At 35.2% G+C, this 25306-nt stretch overlaps 2 protein-coding genes across 3 annotated transcripts in view; one reads left to right on the top strand and one right to left on the bottom strand.

Moving 5' to 3' along the window:
- Nucleotides 1–25306, top strand: part of GUF1 (GUF1 GTPase homolog (S. cerevisiae)) — a 134793-nt gene that overhangs the window by 108139 nt on the left and 1348 nt on the right. Inside the window, exons 1-15 of one of the 2 annotated variants that reach the window (XM_012724102.1) lie at nt 6992–7327; nt 9035–9146; nt 9301–9449; nt 9712–9792; nt 11009–11086; nt 12602–12685; nt 15795–15859; nt 16379–16582; nt 18493–18632; nt 19661–19784; nt 20122–20254; nt 20984–21127; nt 22702–22835; nt 24128–24229; nt 24320–24439. In XM_012724102.1, the coding sequence (XP_012579556.1) occupies nt 7175–7327; nt 9035–9146; nt 9301–9449; nt 9712–9792; nt 11009–11086; nt 12602–12685; nt 15795–15859; nt 16379–16582; nt 18493–18632; nt 19661–19784; nt 20122–20254; nt 20984–21127; nt 22702–22835; nt 24128–24229; nt 24320–24439 (1823 nt within the window). In that variant the 5' untranslated portion in view covers nt 6992–7174. Of the gene's footprint in view, nt 1–6991; nt 7328–9034; nt 9147–9300; nt 9450–9711; nt 9793–11008; nt 11087–12601; nt 12686–15794; nt 15860–16378; nt 16583–18492; nt 18633–19660; nt 19785–20121; nt 20255–20983; nt 21128–22701; nt 22836–24127; nt 24230–24319; nt 24440–25306 lie in introns of those variants that run through there. The other variant, XM_012724103.1, reaches the window with a different exon arrangement.
- Nucleotides 17315–25306, bottom strand: part of GNPDA2 (glucosamine-6-phosphate deaminase 2) — a 29674-nt gene continuing 21682 nt past the window's right edge. The window contains exon 7 of the mRNA XM_012724105.1: nt 17315–17765. Within this exon, the coding sequence (XP_012579559.1) occupies nt 17722–17765 (44 nt within the window). The 3' untranslated portion in view covers nt 17315–17721. The remainder of the gene's footprint in view (nt 17766–25306) is intronic.

The following is a 25306-nucleotide window of genomic DNA, read 5'->3' as shown; positions in this document are numbered from 1 at the left end:
TCTGTTGGTCTACAAAGTGTTGAAGAAACTGTGAAATGATTAACAGTTATATCTGAAACAATTGCCCTGTACCTCACAATTATGTATACATATTTACATTAAGGGGTAAGTGAAGGCTTAGATGGTTTGATGAAGCAACACTATTAATATCCCCTACTCAGAATGTTATAAGATAGCAAAACTGTTCCAGGACAAAATCTGTTACAACAGGGAGAGAGGGGAACCCCTGAAAATCCAAACCTGCCTGCTCTAAGTGGGTTCTGCCATCCGCCACAACAAGACAAAACATATATAACTTTAATGAAAAGGAACTTTAATACAGTGAATATACAATACAGAACACAAAGAATATAACTTCTAAATCAAACACCTGAAGTTACCTATCCCTTCATGGGCAAAAGTCAACCCAAAAGGGATTGGCCCAAAGCAAAGCCTGCCATAAGATTAAAGCACCTTCTGGCCAGGACCCATGGAAAAGGGTCAGAAATGGCCAGACAAATCTGGGAGGAAAAGATTAAAATCAAAATCAATATAAACACTGCCATAGTCACCCCCCTACAGGTATCCCACCCACATCTGCCTTAACCAGTCCAGTGTCAGGAAACAAGCAGTTTCTTCATCACATGCTTGCTGTTCCATGTGGCTTCCTCAGGTCTTCTCTTTGTTCTCCATCAGGCTTTCTTCTTTCTTCTCTTCTCTCCTTTTTCTCTGCTCAGCTCCACCCTCCTGGATGGGGCAGGGAACCTGGAACTTCCCCTTCTCTTAGGGACCACCCTGTTACAAGAACTCAAGATTTTAATTGATATATATCAATCTAAGAATTATTGAAGCTTATAACATACATTACTACAATCTTTTGATATAAAAATGGAGGTTCTGTGAGGTCTGCAAAGTCACACAGCTGGTGTCAGAGAATCTGGTCTGGAACATCTGTACTCTGACTTAGCTCAGTTTGTTTCATTACTTGCATCATTTTCTCCCAAAAGTCTATGGGCTCTCCAAAATACTGCTGTTTTTGAATGTACCTGTTGGAACTACTAAAAATGTTATATATATATATATATATATATTCAGTTTCCAAAAAATACTCTTCAGCTGAACATAGCTGCCACAGAGCCAAGAGAAAAATATATGATGTCCTGCCTCTGCTGACAGAGAAATGGGGTTTTGCTGCCAGTTTTCTCAATTAATTACTTTGTTTGGCAGTCTCTACTACACTTTAATGTGTATCGATTCCATTATATCTATGAATTACTACTCTCATTAAGACAGGAAAAATGCATTCTGCTTTCCATTACTTTTTTAAAATGCTTTTTGGTCAGGTTCTCTATATGCTCCTTTTGTTAATACCACATAAGATTTGTTTCTGGCCATCTGCCCTTTAAAAATAATGCTGCTTCTTTTTTACACAATTGAAACTGCAGACTTGAATATTCCATAGTCATATGAAAACAAGCATAAAATTCTGTTTCAGTGAATGAATTTTAAAGAGATCAATGTATTTCATGGCAAAAAAGGAAATAAAACTACAGGATTTTCCTTCATTAATGCCATCATAATTATTTTTGACTTTTGACTATTTTCTTGTCAGCTTTCAAAATTGGAAGTTAGAAGAATTACTACTCAATACTTTATGAAGCTTTTATCATGAAATTATAACTAAATGCTAGCAAAACCATAATCCATGCCTGAAATTATGAGAATTCACGTGAGTAGTAGTTGAATTGTAGATTCTTAGTACCCATCTTCATCTTCACATACAACCATAATCTTAATAATTTTAAATATAATAATGAATCAAATTCATATATATAACTGAATTTTATAGAAAATGTTTCCTAGGATTTTATGAATTTCTTCACAAGTTATCTATCCAAATATATTTTCAGTTTATATGAATAAATTTTTCCTACCTCTTATGTACTATTTATGACTTCAATTTTATTTTTCAATGTTTCTTAATATACTTAAATTATAAATCAGTACATATATATGACATAAATGAATATATATGTGTGTTCACACTTGTGTATAAATTTGAGGACAGGATTTTATTGCAATAGTAATTAATAGTGAAAGCAAATGCTAAATATTCAACAAATGTTAATGTTACATTATGCTTCTAGGTAGAAATGAAATTGGATCAATAGGAGGTGTCTGTTTTCACTCATTATTTATAGTTGCTCACTGCAGAATATTTTTAGTGAACTCTACTTTGACATTACATAAGTCTACATGAAAATAGAAAAGCAATTTTATCAAAAGAAAGTTGTAGTGGGAGAAAGAATTTGCAAATGCTGAGGTAGATGATGACATTGTTTCTTCAGCATTCATCTCTCAATTTTTAAAAAATAAATAAAATTTCTAATGATAAAAAGACTAAGAAAGAATTTATTGCCAAGATAACTCTTATAACTTTGCTAAACACCTTTAGGAATCAGTAAAGGTGCAAGCCTGTGTTGCCTGCCTTTATTCCAGCAACAAAAGCAAAATCCTTCCTAATGCTCTACCATCACTATACCTTTGCAACTGTATCATTAAGGCCTTTTTTTCTAAATCTCATACAAACCTGAAAATCTAATATTAGATGACTAGCTAAATCATGATATACCTCTGCCACTGAACACTTTGCAATTTGAGGTATATTAAGGATATTTACAAATTCTTTAGAATTATTCTTACTCAGAATTGAGGGTCTAATTTCCTTTACTTTGAATATGGTCTGGTCAAAGTGACTTGCTTTACCAAAAATATATGGTGCAAGTGGTATCTTCACACTTAGGGCTGGATGATAATGAGTCACTTGTTATTGGAGCTCAACTTCCATGTAATATAGCAAAAAATAACTAGACTTAATTTCACAAGTGGAATTGGTTTTGTAAAAACACTATAAATGCTGTAGTGTCCAACAGTGAATAAGGCATGGTATATAGGCACAATGGAATATTACTAACCTATTAAAATGTGTTGCTACTTGAGACAAATACATGAAATTGGAGGGGAATTTGCAAAATAAATCAGGAGAAAGATAAAAGTGGATGATTTCAATTATTTGAGAAACAAAGCAAAGCAATATAATTAAACCAAAACAAGCCCTTGGATCCAGACTTTAGATCTGAGGTGAGCAGAGGGGAAGGAAAAATAAGAAGAAAAGGTGGGGCGAGCCCAATGAGCTGTGGAAAGGTTTACTGGTACTTTGTTGGTAGGCATGGGGTGATAACAACATACATTTGAAGAGTTTGAAACTGCATTCCTAAAATATATTAAGTGTTGTAAATTAACATTACTTCAAAACAAGCAAATAAAGAAACAAAAAACCCAGCAAATACAATATCCTTTGGGACTAGAAAATAGTGAGTTCTTCATGTTGGCTATTATAGAAACTTGAAACTCCCCATGGTAAGGATTTAATGGATTGTTACGAAAGTTTTTGGAGGATGGAAAAAATTGAAACCCAGCAAGTTTATCAGCAAGTTTAGTGTCATCGTTGTCCAAGTTAATGTGAAAAATAGAAAGGGAAACTTTCCAGAAAAATACAGAAAATGTCTTGCAGCCACCAAGGACAACTACAATTATCTACAATGATTTTTTTTATTATTTTGTGAAACTTTCCTGAACCATAACCATAGATATTTCACCTTGGATCCCCATGGCTTAGTATTGTGCTCTTTGATACTTAGGGGGATATAATATACACCACATATGTTGTTCTATGACTGTGAGGCTTCTTTTTTTCACAACCAAAAAGGGACTCCAAGATGTGGATCTCTCAATTCCTTTATTTTTTATTCTCTGACTTCAAAAACTCACCAGATGCCACAGTTTTTATATCTTTTTAAATATCTTGTCTGCAAAATTCTAGCCCTGATCTTATTTTTTCTAAGCTAGTTTAACTACTTATTAAATATCCTGATAAACAGAAATTAAACCCTCCAAGCTGTCAAGGCTAGAAAATTTGGAGTGGCTCTGGACTCCTATCCATCAAGCTAATGCTTTTAATTCTATCTCCAAACGTTTGCCAATCACTTCTTCATCTCTATTGTCAATGTCTTATATAGATTAAAATGAGACTATTCTGTTTCCATTTCTCTCATATCACTTCATCATTTTCCTTCTTCTATACATTTACATAGCATTAAAGAAAAATTCTTAAAATTATTTTGTTGCTTAACAATGGGGTCTCCATAGGATAATATTGTTACAGGACAGGGAGAGAGGGACACCCCTTAAGCCCTAAACCTGCCTGCTCCAAGTGGGTTCTGCCATCCGCCACAACAAGACAAAACATATATAACTTTAATGAAAAGGGACTTTAATACAGTAAATATACAATATGGAACACAGAGAATATAACTTCTAAATCAAACACCTGAAGTTATCCATCCCCTCATGGGCAAAAGTCAACCCAAAGGGGTTGGTCCAAAGCAAGGCCTGAGAGCCTGCCACAAGCACCTTCTGGCCAGGACCCATGGAAAAGGATCAGAAATGGCCAGACAAATCTGGGAGGAAAAGAGTAAAATCAAAATCAATATAAACACTGCCATAGTCACCTCCCTACAGGTATCTCCACATCTGCCTTAACCAGTCCAGGGTCAGGAAACAAGCATGGTTTCTTTATCACATGCTTGCTGTTTCATGAGCTTCTCAGGGCTCCTTGTTCTCCATCCAGCTTTTTTCTCCTCTTTCCTCTACTGATTCCTTCTCTTCTCTCCGTTTTCTCTGCTCAGCTCCACCCTCCTCCTGGGTGGGTCAGGGAACTTGGAACTTCCCCTTTTCCTAGGGACCACCTTGTTACAATATCAAAAAGCTACTACTTAAGACCCACCCCAAAGTCCTCAACAAATGTAGCTGAAACTGTTTATTCTATATATAAAACACTTGTGAATTTTCTCTTCCTTCTCTTTCTACTTTGTAATATAAAAAATTTATAAAGCCGGCCCTCCCTGGTGGCGCAGCGGGTTAAAGTGCAGCACTGAGAAACTAAAGCCACTTCCGCATGAGTTCGATCCCCGCCTGCCCTGGAGGTGACCACATGGCACGGCAGATCTCTTCTGACCCCCCAGCTGCTTCCCTCAGCAGTGTACTTCATTGATCTGCCTGTTTTGCTCCCCACTGTGTCTCTGGTGAAGACTCTCACCACCTCTGAGCCTCTGGCCTGTACCCCAGTTCTGAATACACAAATAAATAAAAATCTTAAAAAAAATTATAAAGCCATGGTATATGTCCAATTTTTGAAAAAAAAAAAACAAAAAAACAGCAACAAAACAAAAAGCCAGGAGACTCTAAACTCACCTGAAAAACAAACTGTAGGCTGTACTTTACACTGTAGACACCTGGTGGCACCACTAGCAGCTTCTGAGCAATACCAGACACCTTAGAACATTGAGTGAACATACCAGAAATGTGTGCCTGTGCTTGTGATGATGTTATTTAAAGCGTGTTAAAAATGTTCCATAATGTCAATACCTTTCAAACAGGATTTGTTATTTATGTTTTTATTATTTCCTTCATTTGGGGCTGAATTATGTTCCCTCCAACTTCATATGTTTAAGTCCTAACCTCCCCACTCTACCCCCCCTCCTTTAAATTGTGACTAGAATTGAAGATAAAGAAGCAATTAAGTTAGAATGAAGTTGTTAAGTTGAGCCCAAATCCAATATGACTGGTGTCCTTATGGAAAAGATGGTAGGACACAGACAAGTACAGAGAAGGTAGACTATTAAGATACAGAGAGAAGATGACCATCTAAAAGACAAGGAGGCCATTAACACCTTAATTTCAAGCCTCTAGTCTCCAGAACTGTCAGAAAATAAATTTCTGTGGTTTAAGCCACTCAGTCTATGGCACTTTATTATCACAGCCCAAACAACCTAGTAGACCTTTTAAGTTTAAAAACACAAATACTAAGACTATATAATCTCCCTATAACACATTTACTCCTGGGGAAATGGATCTTGATTTATGGTTTAAATTATGTGAATTCTTAAGATATTTTGCCTCAAGTAAAATGCCACTTGTCCCAAATTTTAGTCATTTTCTCCCATTGAACATTAACTAAATACCTCATTTTTTTTTCCATTTTTTCATTTACTCTTGGTCAATAGAGTTTAATGGAGTAATTAAGAGTGGAGGTTGTGTTAGAGCCCAGACTGCCTGGTCTCACAGTCCATTTGATCAAGAACTGTGTGAATCGTGTAGTTACTTTAAAAAGGACTCCAAGAATTGTGTGAATCTGTGTAGTTACTTTAAAAAGGACTTGATTACATTTTTCTCAGATATCTGTACAACAGAAACAATCATAAGAAACCTACATTAGAGGTAGACAGACACTGAATGTGGACCTCATTATCTATACTCTCCTCTAATTATAACTTACATTGCCTGGTCAGAATTGTGCCTTCTGTAATGTAAACATTAGGCTGAAATTCGGATTCAGAGATTGAGACATTACGGCATTCAAAATGTGACTCTGCTTTCTTTTCTGAGATACTTTCCTAGCACACATTTATTGCAATCAATTTCACCACCTGTTTCAGACGTGCTCAATGTGAGTGATACTATTAGATTTTACAAAGTTGCAATATCATTTTACCATCTGATAAGAGGTTAAATCCCAAAGTTGTGCTAGTAGCATCTGAATGTCTTAAATCTCGGTCCTCGGATCTCCGTAAAGGTACAAAGAAGTGAAGAACACGGCAGAATCAGACTCGCTGGACTAACCTGCGAGTGCACCGCTCGCCACTTTCGTGATCCCTGCTCCAGAGGGGCTAAGGGACCGAACAGAATACTCACCACTGGGCCGTAATGAGAAGACTAGACATAATGTAAAGGACCCGTAACTGTACTTTTCAACCAAGTATAACTAATTTTGTTACGACCTACCACCCTTCCCTCACGTGACTCCCTACGGGCTGGCGCATTTTAGTGACGTCACGATTCAGTGCTACGTGAGGACGTTGACTCGAGCTCTGCGTTTCTGGTGTCACGTCGGGGTCGCTAGGTGGGCGCTGCCACCTGCCGCGTTGTACTAGCTTTGCGTCCGCGGGCCGGGTGGAAACTTCCCGCCAGTTCCTAGTGGGAACTTCCGGGAGAAAGCCCAGTTGCGGGCCATGACGCCATTGTGTCTCGGGACCCTCTCTTGAGGCGTCCCTCCTCTCGGGGGGAGGGGGAGGAAATGTGGCCTTTGGCGAGTCGCGGCAAGTGGTGCGGGCCTGCACTCGCGCTGTGGGTCCCCGGGGCCCCGTGGCGGCAGCTACCTGTGATCACCCGCTGGACTGCTCTGGAGTCCAGGACCCCGGACAGGCGCTACAGTTCAGCTGACCTCAAGGTGACCATCCTTTAGTCTCTGATTTGCCAGTTTTAAAACATAGGGAAGGTGCGTTTTGTGATTTCGGAAAGGTTAAGGACTTCTGTAACTATACACGTGAACGCAGCTGTAACTTAATACATGTGAACGCAGGTGCTTTTCTATAAAGGAGGCTACCGAGAGCGTGGTGTTGACGCGAGTTTCCGAACCTTCCAGTGCTCCCCAGTGTGACCTTGGACAAGTCACTTCCTGAGTTTCCTAAGTGGTGGCTTCAAAAGTTAGTTAATTGTTTATTCAAGGCTCTGCTCTAAACATGTATTTATATAATTCTAAAAACCTATTAAGGGATCGTGTAACTTCTCTGTTAACAAATATTAATAGCAGTATATCTAAGCTTGTAACTTGAGCTTCCTTTAACTCTTCATGTATTTGTCAGGAGTGCACATGTAAAAAATAGACCTTTCAGTCCACTTCCTACAATATTAGAGTTGCTGGCTGTGCCCTTACCTTCAGTTTGTTTTATGTTAACCCTGGCTAACGCAAATTTATGTGGTTCAGCTGCCTCTTTTTGAAGCAAGTTGGGGATTTATCTTTAGAATTAGGGATAGTATAGCTCTAAAAATTATACTATCATTACCAATAGATAAAGTTTGGGTACAATAGTGAAGTAATTGAATGCAAAGCTATGAGTAATTGGGAAAAGAACGTTGAGTAATCAGTTTTGCTCTTTTGAAAATGCCTGTGGAATTTAAAATTGATTAGTGTGGCAATTCATAGTTCTTAAAAATGGTATGGTCCCCGTTTGGGTTGGGAGTATGGGAGGATTCAAAAGGCAAACAAATCAGGTCCTTTTGTTTTGTTTTGCAGGTTTTTTTTTTTTGGCAGAGTTATCAAATACAGTTGCATTGTTTCTGTCCTATATTGAAGAACTTATTAAATAGAAATTTAAAGCTAATGGCAACTTTGTGCATTTCATTGTAATTCCACATGTATCTTTTGCTTATTTTAAAATACAGATTTGATTGAAAAAACTGTTCAGAGTTTTTTACTTGCATAGTAATTGAATGGCATTTTAGTAATTTTTAATAGTTTGTAATGAGTCTCAGTGCAACATCAAAAAAAAGTATGCACCAAATATCTGCAGTTTTAATTTTTAAGTATTTTTGAAGTTTACATAATGCCGCCTTTTTTGTTAAGGTGTTCATTTTACCTATGCCCAGAGAAGTTGCTGAGTAACAAAGGTGTGTCTAAGTTAAACTTTGAAGGCTTTTTTTAGGAGAACAGATTTTTAAATACATTTTACACTGCTGAAAAAATGTGTAATGGGGTAAGGAGTTTCCTTCCTTCCTCCACTTCCCCAGCTTTTTTCCTTGAAGAGGTTTTATTAGGTAAGTCACTCTGAAGTTGTTTGATAGTTATGGATATCATGTTCTTCACTTACTAAAATAAATTTTGTTTTTCATTGGTTCTCTAAGTAGTGGAAATACATAAGCAATTTTTACTTAGCTGCGTGATTAACTTTGGCAGTGAAACTGGTATGTTTGATGCGACCTATGTAACACACTGCTTTTAATATGAATTTAACTTTATTATCAGGGGAATAATGTAAGCAATACATATTTTAGAAATAAAATTGTTCAAAGAAGACTAAAAGAATATTCATTAGTTGAGAAATCTTAAATTATAAAAACTTGGTACTCATAAATGTAATGTTTCTTTATTTTGTAGGAAAAAATTGACATGTGCAGATTCCCTGTTGAAAATACTAGAAATTTCAGCATCATTGCACATGTGGATCATGGCAAAAGTACTTTAGCTGACAGACTTCTAGAACTTACAGGTACCCTCAATTTATACTATCTTTTTGATTGATGGCAGTGAGTAGTTAGTAATTACTTTAATCTGTTTTAAAACAATTTGGTTCTTATTTTTAGATGTTGTAGTGTCTCTTTTTAAAAGCCCAAAGAAATGTCGGTAACTGTTTCTCTTTATAGGGACAATTGATAAAACAAAGGATAATAAGCAAGTTCTTGATAAATTGCAAGTAGAGCGAGAAAGAGGAATCACTGTTAAAGCACAGACAGCATCTCTGTTCTATACTTGGGAAGGAAAGCAATATCTTTTAAATCTCATTGATACACCAGTAAGTTTAATGTTAATTTGTCTCTTGTTAAAGACAGCCTTGTAGTAGTAGTGTAAACAAATCCTTATTTAGTTTTTAAGCTGAATATTAAATACTTAGCATTGTTTTTTACTTGTCCAGTCTTCTTAAACTTTTTTACGAGTTCAGGCTAAAAAGAAGAAACTTAGTAAGCTTTTATTAAATGGAGTTAATGGATTTGTGATAATCCTGAAAAATACTACAGCTAACATAAGGGTTATCACTATTTTTTTTTCCCCCTCAGGGCCATGTTGATTTTAGTTACGAAGTATCCAGGTCACTCTCTGCTTGCCAGGGTGTTTTACTTGTGGTTGATGCAAATGAAGTAGGTACTTTTCATTTCATACAATATGACTTGGCTTTTTGGTTGTCTTCAAGAGATTTTCTTTAACAAGTGTTTTGGAAATAGTTTGTGTGTTTGTTTAGTCTGTCAGCTAAAGTAAGATTTATTATATTAATAAAAATCATATACTTTTGTTTTAAAGATGTATTCATCTACACATACCGAATCCGTGTACAGGCTGGAGGTGCAGGGGTGGTGATAGAGACAGAGTGGGGAGCAGAACAGGCAGATCTATGAAGAACACTGCTGAGGAGAGCAGCATGTGGGTCAGGAGAGGTCTGCCTTGCCATAAGGGTCATCTCTTGGGGCGAGCGGGGATCGAACTCATGCTTCTAGTGCTGTGCCTTACCTGCTGTGCCAGTAGGGAGGGCCCCCAAATCATATTCTTTATCCCTGTTAATTTGAAGTTTTATTCCACTAAAGTATTCTGTGGTACTGACTAGTAAACGTCTAGGTTTTAAACCAGGAGAGGAACTGTTTAAGAAATTGTACTTTTTAGAGATTTACAGTGTTGTTAGTAGATGTTTGCACATCGATTTTTAGCAAAACTTGAAAATAAGTCTTTAATTTTCAATTCATTGGGTTATTTTAAAGTAATAATTTGGGGATTGTTAGGTTTCTTTTTCCTTTTATTTTTCACTTCTGGTTCTTGTTAGTGAGCCTAACAGACCTTGTTTGCTAATATACCATTCTGGTTCTTGGGGAGTTGTTAGGTTTAACAGACATGTGGATAATGTTACTGATTTCTTTTGTGGCAAAAACATAACTCATGAGTATACCAGAGCAATGATATACTATTTAAATTAAGCTTTTGCTATATTTCAATTTCTTACAATGTCTTTATTCAAAAACCTCTCAGTTTTGTTTTTTTTTTTAATGTTAAATCTTCCCTGATTCTTTCAGGGAATGTTAATTCCTTCCCTAATCCCCACACATGTACTGCATGTTATAAACTGTATCTTGTGACTGTTGCCTTAAAGGTTCATGTTTTACCTTTGTGTTTGTACATTGCCCTGGTAGAGAGCCCCCAATTAATACTTTCAGAACTGAAAGGAATTTTCACAGGGAATAGATGCATGAAAGTATAGGTATCATAGCTTGTTGTGTGCTTTTGATGAACGTGTATCAGTTGGTTCTGATTTTCAAATTTTGGAGAGGTGGTAGCAAATCTCAGTGTCTTTTGTTTTGATTTTTCCAGGGTATTCAAGCCCAAACTGTAGCAAACTTCTTTCTTGCTTTTGAAGCACAGCTATCAGTAATTCCAGTTATAAACAAGGTAATTCTAGTGAGAAAACAATGCTATTTGTGATTTTACTTTATAAAAGTATAATTAGTGTTTGAATATCAAGTTAAATATGTTGGTGAGAACCAACTTCCAATGGGGGTGGGGGGTTGACTTTTGCCACACCATCAATAGGCAGTGCTTGGACACCAGCTAACTGTCCAATAATTTAACTCAATTCTGATACTACCTGGAGTTAGAATCTGATTTTACAGATATCTGCAAGACTTCCCTCTTGCTGCTGGTCTTACCTCCTAGTCCCCTATACCGTTTTCCAGCTAGATTGTTACCTGACCAGCTATAAAGACCCCGATGACTTCTTCCTTGGACATAGGACAATAATCGAAAGTCCAGGGTGTTACCTTACCAATCAGTATTTCTGACTGATTGGCTTTAAGTCAGAGATTCCAACAGGGACTCTTCTTTGGGTTCAACTAATTTGCTAGGACAGCTCACAAAACTCAGATAAATATTTCCCTTGCTAGATTACTGTTTTTTTAATAAAAGGATATACTTCCAGAACAACTAAATAAATATTTAAATGTATAGGGCAATGTATGTAGGAAGGCATTGACCTTTTTGAGTGCTCTGTTCTCCCCAAATCTCCAATCTGGAAACTCTCTGAAACCTTTCCTTTAGATTTTTGTGAAGTTGACTGGAGAACTTAAATTTAAGGATATAGACTGTGGAGCTAGATTGCTTAGGCTCAGAGGCATGATTGATTAACTGATTGGCCAACCCAATCTCTAGCCTTTCTGCTCTCCTTGGGGTAAGTGAAACTGAAAGTTCCAACCCTCTAATCTTATGGTTGGCTCCACTGGCAATCAATCACACTATGTAGGTGTGGTCCTGGAATCATCTTATTTACATCATAAAGTGATCTACCCACTTACATTTGAAGGGTTTTGGGAACAGTGTACCAGAAAGGGGCCTAAAAGCCAAATATATATTTCTTACTCTAAATCATAATATCACGTAACTCCACTCTATAAATGAAGGATCTTTAGCTGTTTATTTATATATTGCTGGGATTTATTTCTTTGGCTTCATGGATATAATTGCAACTCAAACACCTATACATTTTTATGTGGTTGAAAAGAGTCTCCTTGAATTTATATAAAATGATGGAGAGCTTTTTCTGTAGGAAAAGAATGCAGGACAGCCAAAATATGTCTGATACTGAAGTTAATTTAAGAGAAGCAGACTTGCCCAAATGTATGATGATATGGGGTCATAAGTTATTTCTAACTTAACATTAAAGTCAATTTACATGATACTAATTGATAAATTGTTATTGAATACTTTAGTGCCTAACTAAATTTTCTGCTGCCCTCTATTGTTTAGTTATCATGCTTGTTAAAATTGTATTTTCTCGATTTAGATTATATTAATGTTTTGAAAAAAAAGATCATTGAGAAATAAGTTAAAAGCAGTTACTCTTTCTTGCCCAAATACTGTTAATACATAATACATTTATCATTATAGTAACTCATAATATCTTTTTATAAGATAGATCTGAAGAATGCTGATCCTGAGAGTGTTGAAAAACAAATCGAAAAGTTATTTGATATTCCAAGTGATGAATGTATTAAGGTAAAATACCATTTTTTGAGGACATGGTTTATACTTTAAAAATTTCAGGTAATTTTTACATAAAAAAGTTCATAGCTTGCTTAATTATATACTGTTTTTATAGTTTTACAATGTCGTGTCATTTTTACTTGTGTGGTATATATATCAGTATGGCAGTATAATGTTTAATGTCTACTTTTAATCTCATTTGACTTTTTTGAAAAAGCAAGTTTCAAGTGGTAAGTTGTTTGTTTAACCTTAAAACAATGATGAATACAATTAACTTGATAAGAAATGAAGTAAGTTTCAGTCTTGGGTACACACACATATGGAGAATATAATGATTTATATTATGAAGAAGGACATCATCTTAAGGCAATCCTAGAATTTTGTAAGGTGTGATAGTAATTAGTAAATGAGTGTATATTCTCTAGCATATTCATTCAACAAATGGTAGTGTTCCAGATGGAATACTATTTTTTTTTTATTTTATTTTTTTAAGATTTATTTATTTATTTGTTCATACAGAACTGGGGTACAGGCCAGAGGCTCAGGGGCGGTGAGAGGCTTCACCAGAGACAGAGTGGGGAGCAGAACAGGCAGATCTACGAAGTACACTGCTGAGGGAAGCAGTGGGCGGGTCAGGAGAAGTCTGGCTCGCCATGTGGTCTCCTCCGGGGCAAGAGGCAGGCGGGAATAGAACTCAGGGAATAGAACTCATGCGGAAGTGGCTTCAGATTCTCATTGCTGTGCTTTAACCCGCTGCGCCACCAGGGAGGGCCGGAATACTATTTTTAACAATGGAGAAAGAAATCTTTTTTTTTTTTTCCTCAGAGAGATGCTATGAGCAGAGTACTTAGGGAAAATCTATTTGATAAACTTAGACATGAAAAAATGACGATTAGAAAAAAATGCATTTCAAGGAGGGAAAAAAAACAAGTATAAAATGCTTGAGGTATTTGTTACGGTTTAGCATGTTTTAAGGAAGAAAAAGGTAAGTTGAATGAGATGGCTTTATAGCAGTATATAGGTATTTTGTAGGTACAACAGATTTGCCTATGGGTTATGTGTAAGGAAGTAAAAGAAAAGACTCAGGAAGATGAATTCGAGCAACTGATTGAATTCTAGTGCTTATTAATATGGAGATGGTCTGAGTAGGAACAGATACAAGAGGAAAATTTAAGTGTCAAAGAGATATTTTATAAATCTCTAATTTTTGCATTTGTGGAAAGGTCTGGGACAGTGGATAGATACTTAGGAATCAGCACCTATGTGATATGAAGACCATGGAAATGGATGCAGCTTCCTAGGGAGAAAGTAGGTAGAAAAGTTACCTAGAAATCAGACTACATTATTGGGTTTTTTAAGCACAAAATTGGGAAGGATTAGGAAGTAGGATTAAGAATAGAAACTTTGGCCCTCCCTGGTGGCATTGCGGGTTAAAGCACAGCACTAAGAAGCTTAAACCTCTTCTAACTGAGTTCGATTCCCGCCTGCCCCAGAGGAGATCCACATGGCAAGGCAGGCCTCTTCTGACCCGCTGCTCCCCTCAGCAGTGTACTTTGTCGTTCTGCCTGTTCTGCTCCCCACTCTGTCTCTGGTGAATCCTCTCACCCTCTGCATCTCTGGCCTGTACCCCAGTTCTATATGAATAAATAAATAAATCTTTAAAAAAAAAGAATAGAAACTTTGAAAGACTGTTTTTGGAGAAGTGGAACACATTCTTAGGTTGGAACAAGTAAAAGCAAGGAGTTTGAGAGTATACGTGCATATCAATTTGTGTATATAGATAAGGGAATTTTTGATGTGTTCTGTATCCTTTAATGAAATCAGAAGGAAAGTCATCAATGAAAGTGAATTGACTAGAGGGGGAAATAGGAATTGAAAAGAAAGATGGTATGAAATAATCTTACTGAGTGGTAATATGGTTGTGTCCTGAAACTGCAGATCATGGGTTTTCCCAGGTTAAGCAGGTCTGAATATAAGGATGGAAAAGGCACATCTTTTGAGACCGTTACATTAAGGTTTTAACAATTGCTTTTGATTGGGAGAGAATAGAAAGGGATTGTAAATAGTGGACATTAGAATTTCATCATGAAAAGGAAGGAGGAAGGAAACTAGATAATGGTAATAGATAATGTAAAAAAAAAAAGAATGTCGATGGACTTAAGGTTGTAATCTTAAGAAATTGTTCAAAGATGATCTTGGAATCTTGAGCAGTGGTTCTTACTAGGGAATTTTTTTTTTTTTCCTGCAGGAGATATTTGGAAATGTTCAGAGACATTTTTTTTTTTTTTTTTTGGTTACTAATAGGGAGTGTTAGTGGAATCCTGTGAGTGGATGAAAGTAAACATCCTCTAGTGCATAGGTTAGCCTCTAAAACAATCAGCTAGCCCAGGATGTCCCTAGAGCTGAGTTAAGAAACCTAATCTAGAGTAAGTTTGAAGTGTAAGAGGTGATATTCAGGAATAGGTTTTTAAATTATGACTCGAAGACAGTCTAATTATAAGTGTTAAAAAAGGTAAGGTATGTGCATGTTTTATTGAGTCTTTCCAGCTTTCTCAATGTGAGAGCAAACAAGTAATAACATGTCTTACAGTTACTTCTATGCCATTTATACGTATTGTTTATTCTGTCTATAGAAAATTTTAAGATTTAGGTAAAATATGAATATTTATCAGCTAAGGATTTTAAAGTTCAGAGAAATATGTATTGGTCGAGGCAGTGCATTGCCTGCAGTCTTGTTTGTTATCCTGAATTTTTGAACTTAGTCCACTGTTTTTTCAGTACTATAATCAGGGTTTTTTTTTTAAAGAGGAAAAAAAAGTTTATTATGGAGAAAGGGAACAGAAATAAAGTGGGACTCCCAAGCCATGGGAACAGGCAGGGAGGAGCAAGGGAGCCCTAATCAGAGTGTTCTTGTAACTTAATGCAAGATACGCTGCTAATTGTAATTGAAGACCATTTTATGAGCATAGCATATACTTTGTGTTCCTTTTCACTTTATTCTTTAAGCAAAAAAAAAAAAAAGTTTCTTTATATATGTATATTTTTACAGTCAAGCATAGTCACCGGGATAAAAAACTATCTGTACTTTAAATATTTTTTTTCCACATATATATATTTGTAGATCTCTGCTAAATTTGGAACAAATGTTGAAAGTGTTCTTCAGGCAGTCATTGAAAGAATACCCCAGTAAGTATTTTTCTATTTTTGTACTTCTTGTATGTCTTTTAAAGTACTAAACTAATCAAGTTTATCTTTTGCTTGAGCTTAGTAATTATGACTGGTACATATACTGATAGTGAGAAAAACTTTTAAGTTTTTAGTAATATTCTTCTGTAAAACAGAAGAATGCAAAGATAAATAGGGGTTAATAGGGATCTCTTCTTAACATCATTGTAATAAGGGTTTGAGAATTGGCAGCTGTTTTCTTTTTTTTATACTGAATAAAAATATTTTGTTAGTTTTGTAATTTAAAACGTAATTTATTTAAAAGTCAAGGCTGAATTAAACATATATATATATACATACACACACACACACACACACACACATATATATACATAGTGAGAGATAGAAAGTCTTTATTTTTTTTATTCCATAATCAACCTTTCTCAAGTAAATTAAGCATACTATTTAATTTAAAAATGGGAATTTTATTAGATTTTAATTTGCTATTTTAATTTTTACATTTCTATTTGTTTTTAATAGTCCTAAAGTGCATCGCAAAAATCCTCTGAGAGCTTTGGTATTTGACTCCACCTTTGACCAATATAGGGGTGTGATAGCCAATGTAGCTTTATTTGATGGAGTGGTTTCCAAAGGTGATAAAATTGTATCTGCACATACTCAAAAGACATATGAAGTTAATGAAATAGGAATTCTGAATCCAAATGAACAGCCAACTGATAAACTGTAAGTAATCTGCATTAGTGATTAAAATACACTTAGGTGTTTCTATTTTTGCCTTTCTCACTTTGGTATAGCTAGCATGATCCTAGTTAGGTAATTTTTTTTTTTTTTAAAGATTTATTTATTTATTCATACAGAACTGTGGTACAGGCAGAGATGCTGAGGGTGAGAAGATTCACCAAGTACAGAGCGGGGAGCAGAACAGGCAGATCGACGAAGTACACTGCTGAGGGGAGCAGCGGGCATGTCACGAGAGGTCTGCCGCCATGTGGATCTCCTCAGGGCAGATCTCCTCCGGGGCAGGAGGGATCGAACTCATGCGGAAGTGGCTTTAGCTTCTTAGTGCTGTGCTTTAACCCGCTGCGCCACCAGGGAGGGCCCTAGTTAGGTAATTTAAAAAAAAAGAAACAGGACCCTCCCTGGTGGCACAGCGGGTTAAAGCATTGCACTAAGAAGCTTAAGCCACTTCCTCATGAGTTCAATCCCCGCCTGCCCTGGAAGAGATCCACATGGCATGGCAGACCTCTCCTGACCCGCCCGCTGCTCCCCTCAGCAGTGTACTTCGTCGATCTGCCTGTTCTGCTCCCCACTCTGTCTTTGCTGAATTCTCTCACCCTCCGCATCTCTGCCTGTACCACAGTTCTGTATGAATAAATAAATAAATCTTTGAAAGAAAGAAAGAAAGAAAGAAAGAAAGAAAGAAAGAAAGAAAGAAAGAAAGAAAGAAAGAAAGAATCTGGATTATTTAATTTACACACATAGTGAATGTTCTTTTGAGAGACATCTCAATGTGTGAAGGGCAGTAGAAATTTGGTAAATTTTTATGCCTTTTGGTTAGCTATAACTATTGTGATTTGATGAAGACTGGGTTTGATATTTGATGAGACAGCCAAAGATGTTTATATCTATACTGGATAGTTTGCACTTAACTTTTACAATTAAATTCTTCAATATGAAGGTAGTATAGAAACTCTGATAATTCTTATGTAGTGGTGATCATGGAAAAACCTTGATTAACTAGAATTTATGGTGTGTGGAGTTAGGAAGATAAGGTGCGTTAGAAATACTGAATTCTGAGTTGACATATAAGTGGTACTTACTGAGTGCCTCCCCATCAGTATTCCAGGTACTAATAAGATAGATCACTTTGACACATAGTTGAAATTTTCTGTCTTGGTGTCTTCATCTGTGAAAATTAAGATATTGACCAGGTGACTGTATAGTCACACTTGAAGTTTTAGACAAAACTAACATTTTGTTCACTACATTTTTTTTATTTAAGAGTCTTTACTCAAATGTCTTTAAAGTCTGTCTGTATTCTGCCATTCATTGACCTAATGTTACTGCATCTTCAGTTAGGGTTCTTGTACCACATCCTAAATGTACATTAGTTCATTTCATGTTTGCAGTTTGCTATTCTTGCTTTAAAAAAAAAAAGCTAAATTTTTGAATTATTGATATTTGCTTTTGTCTTCAAAGAAAAATGTAAGATAGATGTGAGATTCATTAAGAATTAACATTTTTCTTCCTGGTTGCTTTTTTCCCTCTCTCCCTATTTAAGGCACATTTGTAACACAATTCACTAATGAAACAGACATTATAAGGGATATGTTGTCTTTTTCAGTTTCCCTATGTTTACAATATAGTTTACAACTGAATAATATGCGAAGGTGGGGAAATTCATAAAGAAGTTCTTGAACTTACATTGGTACAGAGATTCTTGGTAATGATTTGTAAGTCATGATGTGTTATTTTCTGACAATCCTTAGAGTTGAGAATTGCTAGGTAGCATTTCCAGTTTGATTAAATTTTGTTGGAAAGTATGAGTATTTCCTGGTAAGGTAGAGCTAATTGTGAGTATCTACTTTGCTACATTAAAGCAGTAAATATTTCCATATAATGATTTTATTTAGATATGCAGGACAGGTGGGCTATCTGATTGCTGGGATGAAAGATGTCACTGAAGCACAAATAGGAGATACATTATATTTACATAAGCAACCAGTGGAACCCTTGCCTGGGTTTAAGTCAGCGAAACCAATGGTATTTGCAGGTGAGAAGCTCACAAATCCAAAGGATGAGGGACACATTTCTTTAAAAATAAGTTTGTAAATTGAAGTGAAAATTACTAGAAATACTTATTTTAAATATCATATTCTAACATATTAAATATGTTTAAATAACATATTTTAAATAACATTCATATATTATCAAATAACATTCTGTTTATTTTATTGTGTACTATTTGCATATTAACAGTTTCATATGTATGGTGAAACTTTGTGGTAATCATTCCTAAATTCTTTAATACTTTTTAAGAAATACACTCCTACAAAACATGCTGTCTTATATTTAGCAATAATGTGAATTCCATTGTTTCCCTATTGATTTAGTCATTATATTTAATTTTTTTCTAATTATGATGTCTTTATTACTAATTATTGGTGGACATTTACTGAGTGCTTTCCCCTCTCTTAACTGGCCATTACTGTTGTACCAGTATGGATATAAAAGATAATAGTGTCACCTCATGTTTGCATAACATGGAAACTTTTATTGCTGTGTGATATTAATTGACTTTTAAAAAAGAAAAGACCTAATTGTAGGTCAGGTTACTCTGTACTGGGTATTTAGCCTTTGTTTTTCTCCTTTTAGTTTTAATATTTCTTATTGAGAATTTAAGAACATTATTTACCCTGACATTTAGGCAAAATCAGTCTTTTGGATTTTGGAAGGCTTGAGGTGTCAGAATTAAAAGAATCTAATGAATCAATTTTTTTTCAGTAAATTGACAGAAGTAACACCTATCTTTGATTTTAATAAAGATAATTTACTCCAAAGGATTAAAAAATCAGAGTAGTTTTCATTTCTACTCCTGCTTTTTAATCTAAGAATGTAGTTTCAGTTGTGGTATTGGTTTGTCATGCACTTTTATTTCTTGAAATATAAAATATAGTTTCTTGAAGCAAACAATATAGTTTTTAATAGGTGATATATTTAAAAGCTAAGTGATTGTCATGTTTAAATTAATTCTTTACATACCTTTACACATATGATAACTAGGAATCATTGTGTCCCCAGGAATGTATCCTATAGACCAATCTGAATATAATAACTTGAAGAGTGCAGTAGAAAAATTGACTTTAAATGATTCCAGTGTGACAGTTCATCGGGATAATAGCCTTGCCTTGGGTGCTGGCTGGAGGTAAGATTGTATTACATTGTAGAGTCTCATTTGTAGTGGAAAATAAGAGTTAAATGACTTGCTCTTGAATGTTTCTAAACATAAGTTCAGTGTAAAGTGAACTAACAGTTTTTGTCTGTCTATTTCACACTGTGGATTTATATTCTGTGGATAAGTTTATAGTGATTTTACCGGTGAAAGATATAACCAAGATTTAAAGAAATTATGTTGCTATCTTACTACAATGTGAATTGCATAAGTGACTGTTGATTCCATCCCTACTTCACACAGTACACCAAAGAAAAAAGAACCCATGGTACGTAAACATTTTTGAGTTTGTTTTTTTTTCCCCTCTTAGGTTGGGTTTTCTTGGACTTTTGCATATGGAAGTTTTCAACCAGCGACTAGAGCAAGAATATAATACTTCTGTTATTTTGACAACACCTACAGTTCCATACAAAGCTGTTCTTTCATCAGCAAAATTGATAAAGGTATTGTTGTGAACCAGTATAAAAGAGAGAACTAAATAAATGTACATGTGTGTAGAATGCAAGAGAAACTTCTGCGTACATCAGTTGTTGACTAGTATTAAAACTAAGTGTTTCTTGAATGGTAGTAATAAAACTTGAATAACCTTAATACTAATGTTGTAAACACTCATTGGCAAACTAAATTACATGCTATTTTTCCTTAATCTGGTAAGATTATCACATTATTAATACTGAGGATAAAAAGTAGAACTAATAATGAAAATATTCAAAACCCAGCACAAAGATGGAAGAATATAATTCTGCTGATCATTATCTTTGAAAACTGAGGTAATCATGCATATATATAGGAATTTTGGATTTCAAGTTAGTAATAGAGACAATATTGTATTCTATCTTCGAGGCACTCTTTTAATTGTAAACAAGTATTAAACTTGGCATATAACAACTTTGTAAAACTAAGGCAACTAATTATAATGCCTTATACAGGAGAGATTAAAATCTATACTTACAACTACCTTTTTTTAAAGTGTACATGAAGTTTGGTTAGTAGATGTTAGTAACCAGACTATAATACCGTAGTAAATTCTTATTAATATTAAATGATATAATTGGAAGGTTCTTTAAATCCAAAGTATACTGATTTTTTTTTTTATTAATTTCATCAGGTTCAATGACATAATTAGAAGCAAATTACAGCACTGTTTTTAATGCTTGGTGATTTTTTTTTAGGAATACAGAGAAAAGGAAATTACAATCATCAATCCTGCACAATTCCCTGATAAGTCAAAAGTGATAGAATATTTGGAGCCAGTTGTTTTGGGCACCATTATCACACCAGATGAATATACTGGGAAAATAATGATGCTATGCCAGGTATAAATATTACACAATTTAATACAGAAATTAGTTTTAGCATTTTCCAATACTGGTTCCCAGCTCAGGTTTTTTTTTTTTGTTACTGTTGTTTGTGTGTTTGTTTTTAACGATTTAGTTATTTATGCATACAACAGCTAGGGTGCACACTTGAAGTATGGGGAGGTGAGAGGACTTTCACCAGACATAGTGAGGAACAGAATAAGTGAGTTGGCTGAAATAGACTGCTGAGGGGGGCAGGGAGTGAGACAAGAGAGGTCTTCTTTGTCAAGTGTTTAGCTCACTGGTCAGGGATCCATTTTGTGCTGTAGTGACTGCACATGGCTTCATAGTGCTGAGACTCAACCCCTTGTGCCACCACAGATGCCTGGTGAAAGATTCCTCTCCGCCCAGTACATTGTGTTTAGGAAATTTTCATTAAAGATCCATATCTATATATGCTTTAAAAAAAAATTATTTATTGATGCATGCCAGAACTGGAGTATAGGCCAGAGGTGCAGTAGCGGTGAGAGGATTCCCCAGAGACAGAATGGGGAGCAAACAGGTAGGTCTACTGAAATACACTGCTATGGGGAGCAGTGGGCAAGATAGGAGAGGTTTGCTGCACCATGTGGGTCACCTCCCTGGGATTGAGCTTGTATTGAAGCAGCTGCAGCTAGTTTCGTAATGCTGTGCTTTAACCCGTTGTGCCACCAGGGAGGGCCCTTTACATATGCTTTTAAAATTATTTTCACTTTAAATAAAGTAGAGGCCCCTCCCTGGTGGCACAGTGGGTTAAAGCACTGCACTGAGAAGCTAAAGCCACTTCCGCATGAGTTCGATTCCTGCCTGCCCTAGAGGAGACCACATGGCGCGGCAGACCTCTCCTGACCCGCCCGCTGCTCCCCTCAGCAGTGTACTTCATAGATCTGCCTGTTCTGCTCCCCACTCTGTCCCTGGTGAATCCTCTTACCCTCTGCATCTCTGGCCTGTACCCCAGTTCTGTATGAAATTAAATAAGTCTTTAAAAATAAATGAATAAATAAATAAATAAATAAATAGAGCCAAAATTTTTGATCATCTGTGTTAATTTACTGAATTGATATTTTAGCCCAAAGGAAAATTTGATTCTTACTTCTCTTCTGTAGCCAAAGTATAACTTCTTTTTGCCATCTTTAGTAACTGACATTGAATATAATTTGAAAGATGATTATGATACTTCAGAGACCTTTGATTAAAAAGCACTCCCATTTTGCTTTCATTCTTCTTCCACATTATAATGCCCAAATTGGATATAATCATTGTCTTCAAAATATACTTATTTGCAACACTCCAATATGAATAAGAATAGGAAACAACTTTGATTTTATTGTTAAATGAAATACTTTATAAAAAAATAAAATTACTTAAAAGGATTAAAAACTATGATAGCATGTATAATGTAATTGAGCTATAAACTTAACCATTAACGAAATATCCCTTCATTTTTGCCCTCTGTATAGGAATTATAAAGAAATTTTTAAGTTGGTAATTGACATTTGTCTATTATCACATTAAATCATTATTTGAATAGGGTATGATTAATTCTTTTGTAGGCTCGAAGAGCAGTTCAGAAGAATATGATATTTATTGATCAAAATAGAGTTATGCTGAAATATCTTTTCCCTTTGAATGAAATTGTGGTGGACTTTTATGATTCTTTGAAATCCCTATCTTCTGGATATGCTAGGTAAATATATAAAGGGAAATGTAGATCCTGGACATATTTTTTTTTTTAATATTGACCAGTCTGAATATACTAAAGCTTCACTTACTAATCTCAACTCTTGAAGATAATTGAGAATCACATTCTAAGGGTGGAAAGACTTATAGCAAACTTCTAGGTGTTAAAGAATGCTTGCTTGTTGCTTCTTGGAGAGTAAGTTCCTTTGATTGATTCAAATATTACCATTCTTGTTTTTTTAAAGAGATTTATTTTATTTATTTATGCATATAAGAACTGGGGTATAGGCCAGAGGTGCAAGGGGTGAAAGGATTCACCAGAGACAGAGCAGGGAGCAGAACAGGTGGATCTACTAATGCTTCTGAGGGAAGCAGCTGGTGAGCCAGGAGAGGTCTGTTGCGCCATATGGGCCAGGTAGCTATGGATAGCTTGATGCATAGAGACTTTCATACCTGTGCCACCAGGGAGGCCCTGTTAATTACCCTTTTAATGAAAAAAAGGTTACTGCTCCCTTAATGAGAAGAGCCATGCTCTACTTCTTAAGAATTATACATAAAGGAACCTCCATGGTGGTACACTGGTTAAATTCCCAGTGCTATCAAGCTTTTACCAGTCACTGCAATATGAATTTAATCCAAGGCTAGGGAGCCGACCTACATGGTGCAACAAACCTCTCCTGTCCAGCCTGCTGCTCTCCTTAGCAGTTTATTTCAGTAGATTTCCCTGTTCTGCTTCCTACTCTGTCTGTGGTGAAACCTCTAACTTCCCACACCTTTGGACTATGCCCAAAATAAATAAAATTATTTATTTTGCATGCAAAAATAAATAAAATTAAATCTTTTTAAAAAGTTAATTGTATATAGTTCAAAAAGCTAGTTACTGTGAGCTTAAGTGAAACTTTTAAAACTTTTGTATGCTATGCAGTCCTAGGAAAGTCTGTATCCATTTAAAAAAAAAGACGCATTTTTTACTTAGTCTGTAAAAACATTGGAACATTGGGAAGAAGGTGCTATTTGCCAATAGGGATCCATTTCTCTGTACTGCCTAACCAATTTCTTTTTCTCTCCCATGTAGAGAGGTTCCCTTATGGCTTCTACCCCTCACTTCATAAACATAAAGAGATGAGGAATTGTGGTTCTGATTGTGGTTATTCATATCCACTCATCCTGAAATATACATGCAATATTTTTGCTAGAAATATGTTTTTGGGTGGGAGAGAATAGAAAAGGAATGTTTCAAAATAAACAAAAAATGTTTTGGGGTGTATAAATTATCATTTGGATATTTTTCCTTGTTAGTTTTGATTATGAAGATGCAGGCTACCAGACTGCAGAACTGGTGAAAATGGATATTCTGTTGAATGGAAATATTGTAGAAGAGCTAGTAACTGTTGTACACAAGTAAGTTAAAAAGAAACTTAATCATGGTATGTGTAAGTCTTTACTTTTGACAAGTCTTTAATTCTTGGTTGTCATTTTTTTCTGTCGCAGAGACAAAGCACATTCTGTTGGTAAAGTCATATGTGAACGTCTGAAGGATTCTCTGCCTCGGCAGCTATTTGAGATTGCAATTCAAGCTGCCATTGGAAGTAAAATCATTGCAAGGGAAACGTGAGTTGAAATTATATTTTGTTCCAGGTTTTGTTTTAGAAATGATATACCTTGGAAATAAAAGAATATTGAAAAATTTAATATTGACCTAAGCTTTTTTCTGTGTTTAGAAACAATAAAGTAATTCCACTCATTGAAATGATAACTTAATTAATTCTATAATACTTAAATATGATGTAATTTACCATTATTAATAAATGTAAACTAATAGGTTTGAATAATTGTTTTATTTTCCACTCATTTGACTGTAGTGAATTTTCTGGATAAGGCATGGTGTTAACTTTTTATAATTTTATCTTTTCAAGTAAAATATAAGCTAATAAACTGAATTGTAGTTCATGTGAAACATTTAGCTCACTTCCTCAGCTAGTCAGAAAGATAAGAGAGGAATGGTAATGTAAGATTTTTTCATTCTAGATTAGAAACTTCACAACTGATGTGATAGTCATGGAAAATAGGCTGATTTGTGTAGAAAACTGGTCTTTTCATGAAACAAAATATGTGTAAGTCAAAACATGGCATAAGGCATAGGAAGTCTTGTATTTCTATTAACTTTTCCTTAATGACCTTAAGGCTTCTGAAAAATCAAAACTATCTCAGATTACCATTTAGTTCTACCTGAACACAAATCCTAATGCATAAGTAATGAACACAATCATTTATATAGTTATGGGATAAATTTTATGCATGTATTTATAATAAGTTTCAGTTCCTAACACACCACTTTTTTTTTCAATAAGTTATTTGTGATTAACGAACACCAAGAGATTAGGTAGAGTAGAATTGATAACCGGAGAGCTTTCTTAGAAGTGCAATTTACAATAGTAATCATTCTAACTCAAGTGTTTAAGTAGTATCACAGTGAAA

Source organism: Condylura cristata, unplaced genomic scaffold, assembly GCF_000260355.1.
Source record: "Condylura cristata isolate star-nosed mole 26May11 unplaced genomic scaffold, ConCri1.0 scaffold00012, whole genome shotgun sequence".
NCBI lineage: Eukaryota > Metazoa > Chordata > Mammalia > Eulipotyphla > Talpidae > Condylura > Condylura cristata.
The sequence above is the reverse complement of the archived record's forward strand: the minus strand, read 5'-3'. Positions and strand labels throughout refer to the sequence as shown.